Source organism: Carlito syrichta, unplaced genomic scaffold (assembly GCF_000164805.1).
Source record: "Carlito syrichta isolate Samal-C Ts95f unplaced genomic scaffold, Tarsius_syrichta-2.0.1 Scaffold118039, whole genome shotgun sequence".
Classification (NCBI taxonomy): domain Eukaryota; kingdom Metazoa; phylum Chordata; class Mammalia; order Primates; family Tarsiidae; genus Carlito; species Carlito syrichta.
This window is the reverse complement of record NW_007062135.1, coordinates 59805-70606: the sequence shown is the minus strand read 5'-3', so window position 1 is coordinate 70606 and position 10802 is coordinate 59805. Positions and strand designations below refer to the sequence as shown.

The following is a 10802-nucleotide window of genomic DNA, read 5'->3' as shown; positions in this document are numbered from 1 at the left end:
GGGCAACAGAGTGAGACTCCAACTCAGAAAAAAAAAAAAGAAAGGCAGAGGCCCTGCCTGACAATGGGTTCTTCAATGTTCTTGGCATGAAACCCAACTCCTTGCCATTGCTCCTGCTGACCCCTATGACAACGCTGGGCTCCTTTGGCTGCTGCCACAGGGCCTTTGCACTTGCCATTCTAGTTTCTCCACCCTAGCCCTGATGCTCCCCTGATCTGATTAGCTTCTGCAGTAGACCTAAGGCTTGTCTCTTTCTGTGGGAGCACTGCCATAATGACACGTGTCTAGGCAGGACTGCTGGATACATGTTGACCTCTCTCACAAGACTGGAAGCTTCAGGAGGGTAGGGATCCTGCCTGTCTTGCCCTGCTGTCTCCTTTCACCCAGCAAAATGCCACAGTGGTGGGTGATCAGAAAAGAACTGAAAATTGACGCACTGGTGCAATGGGCATCTTCTGGTTCGTGCCTCGGAGCCCCCAGAAAGATGTTTCCCCCAGTTCCCGCCACTCGGGGCACTCACAATTCTCTTGAAGTTCTTCTGCCAGATGGCGACCTGATGCAAGATGTCCAGCCTGGGGGAAGGAGGGAGATGGAGAAGCCTGACCCTGCTTTCCACCGTTTCCTGGCTCCCGTCACACTACAGGGCAACCCAAGCTCCCTACGTGACCTGCCCCTGCCCCTCTCTGGCTCCATCTTGCACCTCCTCCAGCCAAGGGTGCAAAATGGAGCCCAGCCTGAAGGTCTTTACATCTGCTGTTCCTTTTGCCTAAAACACTCTTCCCTTGGCTGGTTCCTTCTCCACCTACAGGCGTCAGCTCAATCAGTCTTTCTTTTCAGGCTGTCTCAAACACCTGGCTTCATGTGAGCTTCCTGCTTCAGCCTCCCAAAAGTGCTGAGATTACAGGCTTGAGCCACCATGCCTGGCTTATAACTTTTTTACCTTTTTATTTTTGTTTAAATCAAAGAGGGCCAGAGGCAGTGGCTCATGCCTGTAATCCCAGAACTTTGGGAGGTCAAAGTGAGAGGACTCCTTGAGCCCAGGAGTTTGAAATCAGCCTGAGCAACATAAGGAGACCTCTCTACAAAAGAAATCAAATTAGTTGGGTGTGGTGGTGTGTTTGTGGTCCCAGCTACTAAGGAGGCTGAGGCGGGAGGGTTGCCTGAGCCCAGGAGGTTGAGGCTCGGGTAAGCCGTGATCGTGCCACTACACTCCAGACAGGGTGACAGAGCGAAGGATTTCCTTCCCCCAAAAAACACATGGAAAATAAAAAATTTCCCCAAGAGTACCAGCCCAGGATGTCCTGATTCCTGAACTCCCGCTCCTCATTCCTCTGCCACCCAGGTCACCATTACAGTCCCCACTCACCTGGGCGCGGTGGCGAACACGTCGGGGTGCAGCTCGGTCAGGCCCACGCGCTCCTGCTCGTAGCCCCGCAGGGACTCGACCCAGGCCTGCACCAGGCACCGATGAGCGGGCACCGGGAGCTCGCACTTGCGCAACACGGGCACCTGGAGACCTGAAGCGATGGGGAGTCGGGGGTCAGCGTCAGGGTACAGAGTCAGGGGCTCCCGTCGCGGCCCCCCCCGGGGCGACCCGGGCGGCCCCACCCGCGCTCGCCCACGACTCCGCCTGCTCCACCGGCCGCGCCGACCCTTCCGTCAGCGAGTTCAGGCCCTGGGAGGGGTGTCCGAAAGTGAGAGGGGGACCTGGACCCCCGACTTTCGTCCTCCGACCCCGCCTCCCGTCCCGGGCCTCACCCGGCAGCCCGCGGGCTGAAACCAGGCCCGCGTCCCGGCCCGGATCAGCCGCAGCATCGCCGCGAAGCCCGCCATGCCACCGGAGGTCAAGGCCGCACGCAGCGCCTCGAGATGACGTCACGCCCGCGCCCCCCCCGTCCCACTCGGACACGGCGGGGTGTGCAAGGGCGAGGACCGAAGGCCCGGCCCAGCGTGCTCCAACCTCCGCCCCAGGGCTGACCCCAGACCTCAGCCTTCACTCCAGGCCTAACGACCCTCTGCAACACTTATGAATGCGACTTCAGGACTAGAAACGCCTTCCCGCGTAGGCCCCGCCCCCTAGCGTCCCGCCCCCAACAAGGAGAAGGACTCCAGCCAATGAGACCGGCTCTCATTGATGCAGCCAATGAGCATTAAGTCTAGAAGGATGGCCCGCCCACGACTGGGAGCTTCTGGGGGGGCGGACACCTAAGGGAATTCAGCCAATAACCATTAAGCGCTTGATGTAGGTCCCACCCACGGGCCACGCCCTCATTGAGCCGCCAAGTCTCGTGGAGGGAGTTTCTGTGTATCCAATTCTGTAGTTTTGCTTGTTTAAAGGCAGGGCCGTGTGGCCCACAGATACCGCTCAGGACTGGGTCTGCCGGACCTTGCCTCCCCGCCTAGATTCCTTAGGGCAGGGATATGTCCCCCTCAGACCCCTCAGATTAGGTTTATGTGTTCCCCTCCCCCAGGCCAGGGTCCTGTCCCCTCTCAGACCTTTTGAGGCTCTCCAAGGACACGCAACCCTGGATTGCTTCTCTCGTCCGAGCACCCAAACATGCAAACGCCGATTTTAGGTTCTTTTTTTTTTTTTTTTGAGTTGGAGTCTCACTCTGTCGCCCAGACTGGAGTGCAGTGGCCGCTCCTGGCCACCGCAGCCTCGACTTCCAAGTAGCCGGAATTACAGGCATGCGCTACCACGCCCGGCTGATTTCTTGATTTATTGTAGAGATGAGGTCTCGCTGCCCAGGTGGGTCTCGTACCCACGGGCTCAGGCAATCCACTCACCTCAGCCTCCCAAGGCACGGGATTACAGGCTGAGCCACCGAGCCCGGCTGATTTTTAGGTTCCTTATCATGTTCCCCGCTCTAACTCTAGGGGACAGCACTTGCCCATAGCAGCCTTCCCTATCCGGCCAGTGCAGTCTGGACTGAGATCGGCGGCTGACAACATGATCTCCAAGCCAGTCTCAGTTGCCTCATCTGGAAAATGGGGTGGTTGTGAGATTTCAGTGAAATAATGGAGGATAGCATCATCATCATTATTATTATTATTATTTTAAGTTGGTGTCTGACTGTGTCGCCCAGGCTTGTCATCAAAGACAAGCAAGAGCCAAGACAAGAGTGGGGACAGACCGTGGAGGACTTGAATGCTGTGCTAAACATGTAGGCTTTTTTGAGGGGCATCTGATACGTGATAGTTTTTGGATATTTTTGTGAAATATTAATGAAAATTTAGTGCGTTTCATTGTGTATTCTATCCTTGAAAAAAAATGATTGTCAATATGTGCTTAAAACTTTATGTATGGGCCGGGCGCAGTGGCTCACGCCTATAATCCCAGCACTTTGGGATGACAAGGTGAGAGGATTGCCTGAGCCCACATGTTCAAGACCAGCCTGGGCAACTTGGCAAGACCTCATCTCTACCATAAAGCAAAAATTAGTCGGGTGTGATGGCGTGTGCCTGTGGTTACAGTTACTTGGAAGGCTGAGGCAGAAGGATCACCTGAGCCCAGCAGGTCCAGGCTGCAGTGGCCGTGAGTGTGCCACTGCACCCCAGCCTGGGCGACAGAGCAAGACTCTGACTCAAAAAAAAAGTGGAGGGGAGCAGGCACGGTGGCTCAAACCTGTAATCCCAGCACTTTGGGAGGCTGAGGCAAGGGGATTGCCTGAGCTCACACGTTCGAGACCAGCTTGGGCAACTTGGTGAGGCCTCATCTCTACAATAAAGCAAAAATTATCTGGCCGTGGTAGTGTACACTTACTAGTTCCAACTACTTGGAAGGCTGAGGTGGAAGGATCTCCTGAACCCAGTAGGTCGAAGCTGCAGTGGCCATGAGCATCCTACTGCATTCCAGCCTGGGTGATAGAGCGAGACTCCAACTCAAAAAAGAAAAAAAAACGAAAACTGTATGAGGTTTTTTTTTGGAGTCAGGGTCTCACTGTGTTGCTCAGGCTGGAGTGCAGTGATGCCATCACAGCTTATCACAGCCTCCAACTCCTGGATTCCAAGCAATCCTACATCAGCCTCCCAAGTAGCTGGGACTACAGGTGTATACCACTACACCTAGCTAATGTTTTTGCTTGTTTGAGTTGGAGTCTCACTCCATCACCCAGGCTGGAGTGCAGTTACTCACTCACGGCCACCCCAGCATCGACCTGCTGGTCTCGGGCGATCCTTCCACCTCAGCTTTCCAAGTAGCTGAAACTACAGGCACGTGCTACCACGCCCACCTAATTTTTTGATTTATTGTACAGGTGATGTCTCGCCAAGTTGCCTAGACTGTCCTCGAATCTGTGGACTCGGGTAATGCTTTCATGTCAGCCTCCCAAAGTTCTAGGGTTACAGACTTGAGCCACCGCGCCCGGTCTTTTTTTTTTTTTTGTAGAGACCAGATCTCCCTATGTTGCCCATGCTGATTTTAAACTCTTGGGCTTGCTGGGCGTGGTGGCTCACACCTGTCATCCCAGCACTTTGGGAGATGGAGACGAGAGGATTGCCTGAGCTCAGGGGTTTTGTTTTTGTTTTTGTTTTTTGAGTTGGAGTCTCACTCTGTCGCCCAGACTGGAGTGCAGTGGCCGCTCCCGGCCACCGCAACCTCGACCTGCTGGGCTCCGGCGATCCTTCCGCCTCAGCCTTCCGAGTAGCGGGAATTACAGGCGCGCGCTACCACGCCCGGCTGATTTTTTGATTTATTGTAGAGATAAGGTCTCGCTGCCCAAGCGGGTCGTGAACCCGTGGGCTCAGACAATCCACTCACCTCACATCAGCCTCCCAAAGGCATGGGATTACAGGCTGAGCCACCGAGCCCGGCTGAGCTCAGGGGTTTGAGACTATCCTGGGCAACTTGGCAAGACCTCGTCCCTACAATAATAATAATAAAATTAGCTGGGCATGGTGGCTCACACCTGTGGTTCCAGCTACTTGGAAGGCTGAGGCAGAAAGGATCGCCTGAACCCAGCAGGCCAGGCTGCAGTGGCCATGAGCATGCCACTGCACTCCAGCCTGGGCAACAGAGCGAGACTCCGACTCAAAAACAAAACAAAACAAAGCAAAAACCTCTTGTGCTCAAGCCATTATCTTGCCTCAGCCTCCCAAGGTGCTGGAATTATAGGCATAAGCCACCTCACCAGGTCTATTTTGTTTTTTATTGTTTTATTTTATTTTATATTTTTAGAAAGCAGGATTTATTGAGAAGACAGAAAAGCTCCCATAGTGGGAGGGGACCCCAGGGAATTACCCACCAGGGTTATTTGGCAGCGTTAAAAGGTCTTTTTTTTTTTTTAAGGTCTTAATCCTTGTTTTGTAGCATTTTATCTTTTCATTGGTTCTTCACATACCTGGTAAAGAAAATTTCAAAAACTACAAAAGGAGAACTAGAGTGAAAAGGCTGTGTCCTCTGAACTCTGACTTCTGTCCCCTGCCCCCTGGTTTTTCTTGCAGAAATAATTACTACAACCAGTTCTGTGTCGATTCCCAAAACCAGTTTATGGTTTTACAGGCTGATTTGCAAATCTGCCTTGTGCTGGGAAGTTTAGATTTTATGTTGCAAATGACAGAACAAGACTTAGTCGCTTAATGACTTATTAGGCACCAACTGTGTACCACCAGGACATTGGAAAATCCAGCAGACACCCTTGAGAAACAGTTTAACGCAGAAGGCTGAAGGGTCACAATCAGGGAGGGGAGTTGACAGGGTCTGTGGGCACTGGCAGGAGGAACTGCTAACCATGGGGTAGGGTCTCAGAGTGGTGTTCTAAAGCTATAACCTGAGGGCTAAGCCTTGAGGACTTTGTCCATAGGAGAAAGTATATTTCAGGCTGAGGGAACAGCAGTTGCAAGCACCGGGAGTGAGAAAAGACTGACAGAGGCCGAGGTTAAAAGACCTTTCTGACCACTACCGGCTTCCTTTTCTGATTCATCCATTTGTGCTGGCTCCATCTTAGGGTCTTTGCACTGCTGTTCCTTCTGCCAGGAAAATACTTTTTCCAGAATTCCACATACTCACGCCTCTGCCTCCTTTCATTCTTTGTTTAAATGTCACCTTCTCATAGGAGCCTGTCCTGACTACCCTAAAAACAGCAATCTCAGCCGGGTGCGGTGACTCTCAGCATTTTGGGAGGAAAAGGCGAGAGGCTTGCCTGTGCCCACAGGTTTGAGACCAGCCTGGGCAATTTAGCGACACCTCATCTCTACAATAAATCAACAAATTAGATGAGTGTGGTGGTGTATGCCTGTAGTTCCAGCTACTTGGAAGGCTGAGGCAGAAGGATCATCTGAGCCCAGCAGGTCGAGGCTGTGGTGGTTGTGAGTGTGCCGCTGCCCTCCAGCTTGGGTAACAGAGACTCCAATTCAAAAAAACAATGACAACAACAACAAAAACAGAGAAAGCTCTCTGTGTCTCTCCTGGATCTCAAGGTATCTATCCCCGAGGTCACTGGGTACATAAGGTGCTCATAAATGATTATTTACCCAATGGCACTGGATTTGTGTGGAATCTAGTTGACTCCAGGATCTGCCCTATTGGCTGGGTGTCCTTGGGTGAGCAGCGAGCTCTTTTGGAGTGGTGTCCTCCTAATCTGAAAGTGAGGCACACGCAAACCCTCTCCTGCTAAGCCCTGTTGAGGGTTGGCGTTCTCCCTCCCTCCACTCTGGTTCCTCACTGTCCTCAAAAGAAGGAGCCTGTAAACACCTGAGTAAGACCCTCGGGAACTTCCACTTCTCATAGAGCCGAAACCAAAGTCCTCACGCAGCCCAGAAGGCCCTGTGGGATCTGCCCTCACCTCCCACCTCCCACCGTCTCTTGAAGTATCATGCGGCTTCAAGCAAACTGCCTCCTCTCCAGAACCTCCCAATCACATCGCTGCCTCAGGGCCTTTGCACAAGTCATTCCATCTTCCTGAACTGCTTTTCCCTGAATATCTGTATGCCCCACTTCTTCACCTCCTTCAGGCCTTTACTGAAATGTCACCTTCTCAGGTGACACTGCGTCTAAAAGTCACCTTTCCCCAGCTAAACGTGGAGGTGCATGCCTGTAGTCCCAGCTACTCCGCAGGCTGAGGCAGGAGGATCAACTGAGCTCAGGAGTTCCAGGATGCAATGAGCCATGATTGCACTACTGCACTCCAGCCTGGGTGACAGAGTGACACCCTGTCTCTAAAATTTTTTTAAAAATCACTCTTTCCTTCCTACAATAGTTTGCACAGGGCCGGGCTCGCTGGCTCAGTCTGTAATCCCAGCATTTTGGGAGGTTGAGGCGAGTGGATTGCCTGAGCCTGTGGATTCAAAACCTGCCCAGGCAACTTGGTGAGACCTTGCCTCTACGATAAAATAAAAAATAGCCAGGCGTGGCAGCACGCGCCTATAGTTCCAGCTACTCAGAAGGCTGAGGCGGAAGGATCGCTGGAGCCCAGCAGGTTGACGCTGGGGTGGCCGGGAGTGGCCACTGCACTCCAGTCTGGGCGACAGAGTGAGACTCCAACTCAAAAGAAAAAAAATTTGCACAGGGCACTCCCACCAGCATATTGATTATCCATCCTAATAAAAGGGAGGTAATGACCTCGAGACCTGCACATGGAGAGGCTGAAAGTTTGACCATTCTGAGCCAAGCCTGGGTAGGTCAAAGGTCGATGCAAGCATCCCTCCTCTGTGGATAAAAGGCTCAATTGCTGTGACCTCTGTCCCCAGTGATTTGTTGTCAGTATCTCAACCTTACAGCCCAGAGAGGGTCTTTGCGGGTCGTGTGTATCACAGCAATTTGGGGGACAAACATCAGATACTGGAGGGCCTCCCCAACATGTGGCCTTTTATAGCCTGCTCACATCACTGCTCAAGAGTTTTCTTTTCCCTTTTTCTACCTTTTTTAAGTCGGAGTCTCGTTCTGTTCCCCAGGCTGAAGTGCAGCGGCACAATCACCGCTCACCACAGCCTCCACCTGCTGGGATCAGGGGATCCTTCTGCTTCAGTTCCCTGAGTAGCTGGGACTATAGGTGCGTGCCACCACATCTGGCTTTCTTTTTTTCCCCTCATTTTTTGTAGAGATAGGGTCTCGCTATAATGCCCAGGCTGGTCTCGAACTCCTGAACTTGTGCGATCTTCCCACCTCAGGCCCCTAAAGTTCTGGGATCACAGGCGTGAGCCACTGCTCCCAGCACGCACAAGAGTTTTCACAAAGCCAGGGGTCAGGGCTGGATACTGGGGCAGCCCCAGGAGGGAGGAGCAGGTCTGGTGGGGGGTGGTCTAGTGTACTGTGGGGAGCAAAGCGCCCCTCCCCCACCAAGGACGCAAACATCTGCAGTGTGTGTTGTCAGTTCGGTCTGTGGGTAACTGCCAGGTTCCGCGAGGAGGAGGCATAACCCCCCCCTTCGGCACCCCCAGGTTGGAGCTGATTTGCATGGACATTTCCATTCTCTTTAGTTCCCTGAGCAACCACAACAGACCTGTGAGGTTAAAAAAAAAGACACAGAGCCAGCCCTGGCGGCAGGTGTTGGGGGGTGTCATGCGAGTGCTCTGGGCCTCAGCTTCCTCCTCTGTAAAATGGGGCATAATGACCCCTACCTCAATGCTCTCGCGCCACACTTAAGCGAACTCCCCACTTCCCACTTTAAGACAGCGGTCTGATTCTTATGTTTGAGGGCATTCTTGTCTTTTGGGCTCTGGTCAGGAGAGATAGTTGAATAGGAGAGTGAAAAAAGTCAAGACGTTACTTTCCTTCTGTCTCTGGCAGTATTTTCCATCAAATATAATCTTTCTATATGCTAATTAAGACAGGTGTTTCTTTTCAACACGATCAGCATGATGGCTCACGCCCCTGAACTCAGGAGCTTGAGACCAGCCTGGGCAACATATTGAGACACCCCGTCTCTACCAAAAATAAAAAAATTAACCAGGTGTAGTGGCATGTGTCTCTAGTCCTAGCTACTTGGGTGGCTGAACCAGAAGGATCAAATAAACGTAAGAGGTTGAGGTGTGATTGTGCCACTGCACTTCAGCCCGGGCAACAGAGTGAGACCTGACTTAAAAATAAAAATCAAAAAGTTTTTACTTGGTCTGCCACGTCCTTTATTTTTATTTTATTTTAACTTTTAAGAGGTGGAGTCTGGCCAGGCACGGTGGTTCAAGCTTGTCATCCCAGCACTTTGGGAAGCCAAGGCGAGAGGCTTGCCTGAGCCCAGGGGTTTGAGACCAGCCTGGGCAACATGGTGAGACCTCGGCTGTACAATGAATAAAAAAAAAAAAAAAAAAAAATCTCAGCCTGTAATCCCAGTGCATTGGGAGGCTGAGGTGAATGGATTGCCTGAGCCCGCGGGTTTGGGACCCGCCTGGGCAACTTGGCGAGACCTCATCTCTATAATAAATCAAAAATTACCCAGGTGTGGTAGCGCGCACCTGTAGTTCCAGCTACTCGGAAGGCTGAGGCGGAAGGATCGCTGGAGCCCGGCAGGTCGAGGCTGCAGTGGCTGTGAGCGTGCCACTACACTCCAGCCTAGGCAACAGTGAGACTCCAACTCAAAAAAAAAAATTATCTCTCCATCCTTTTGGTTTCTCACTTATGTGACTAAGCCTGTATTAAATCTCCTGGTTTGAGACATTTCTATTTTCTTTATTAGGCCCTGTGACTGATGTAAGACTGCTGTGAGGGTTTTTTTTTTTTTGAGTTGGAGTCTCACTCTGTAGGCATGCGCTACCACGCACGGCTGATTTTTTTTTATTTATTGTAGAGATGAGGTCTCACTGCCCAGGCAGGTCTCGAACCTGCGGGATCAGGCAATCCACTCACCTCAGCCTCTCAAAGGCGTGGGATTACAGGCTGAGCCACTGAGCCAGCTGTGAGGGTTTTTTTTAAATTGTTGTTAATTTTTAGATACAAATTAGGTACAGTAAAGTCTTCCCTTTTTAGGGTACAGTTGTGCAAGTTTCCACAAACGTATATAGTCATATAACCAAAACCACAATGGAGACATAGAATGGGGGCGGACACGACAGCTCATGCCTGTAATCCCAGCACTTCGAGAGGCCGAGGCAGGAGGATCGTTTGAGCCCAGCAGTTTGAGACCAATCTGGGTAACATAGTAAGACCCTGTCTCTAAAAAAAAGTTTTAAAAAAATTAGCTGGGCATGGTGGTGCATGTCTGTAGTCCCAGCTACTTGGGAGACTGAAACAGGAGAATCACTTGTGCCCAGGAGCTTGAGACTACAGTGAGCTATGATCACATCACAGTGACAGACACCCTGTCTCTAAAAAAAAATAAAACAGAATGGTGTCATCACCAAAAAAATTCCCCTGTGCTCCTTTATAGTCAACTTCTCCTTCCACCCCAGACCCTGGCCACCACTGTCTAGTCACGGTCACTGCAGTTTTCCCTTTTCTAGAACATCATAGGAATGAAAGTGTCCAGTGTGTTTGGCTTCTTTCTCTCATCCCAGTGCACTTGAGGTCTGCTCACATTGCTACACGTTGCTAGTTCCTTCTTTATGATTGCTGAATGGTCTTCCGTTGCAAGGAAGCACCGCTGTCTCTCCTTTCCCTGGCTGAGGGAGCTGCTGGGAGATACTGATGACTCAATATTCGTTTTTGGTTTTAAATCAGGGTCTCTTAGCCAGGCTCGGTGGCTCAGCCTGTAATCCCGCACTTTGGGAGGCTGAGGTGAGTGGATTGCCTGAGCCCGCGGGTTTGAGACCCGTCTGCGCAACTTGGCGAGACCTCATCTCTACAATAAATCAAAAAAATTAGCCGGGTGTGGTAGCACACACCTGTAGTTCCAGCTACTTGGAAGGCTGAGGCAGAAGGATCGCCGGAGCCC

At 51.7% G+C, this 10802-nt stretch overlaps 1 protein-coding gene across 1 annotated transcript in view; it reads right to left on the bottom strand.

Moving 5' to 3' along the window:
- The window catches only part of MRPL4 (mitochondrial ribosomal protein L4), a 4382-nt gene extending 2534 nt beyond the window's left edge, over positions 1 to 1848 (bottom strand). The window contains exons 1-4 of the mRNA XM_021707469.1: positions 1759 to 1848; positions 1609 to 1675; positions 1367 to 1517; positions 521 to 572 (exon numbers count right to left, since the gene is read on the bottom strand). Of these exons, the coding sequence (XP_021563144.1) occupies positions 521 to 572; positions 1367 to 1517; positions 1609 to 1675; positions 1759 to 1833 (345 nt within the window). The 5' untranslated portion in view covers positions 1834 to 1848. The remainder of the gene's footprint in view (positions 1 to 520; positions 573 to 1366; positions 1518 to 1608; positions 1676 to 1758) is intronic.
- Positions 1849 to 10802: the final 8954 nt, after the last annotated feature.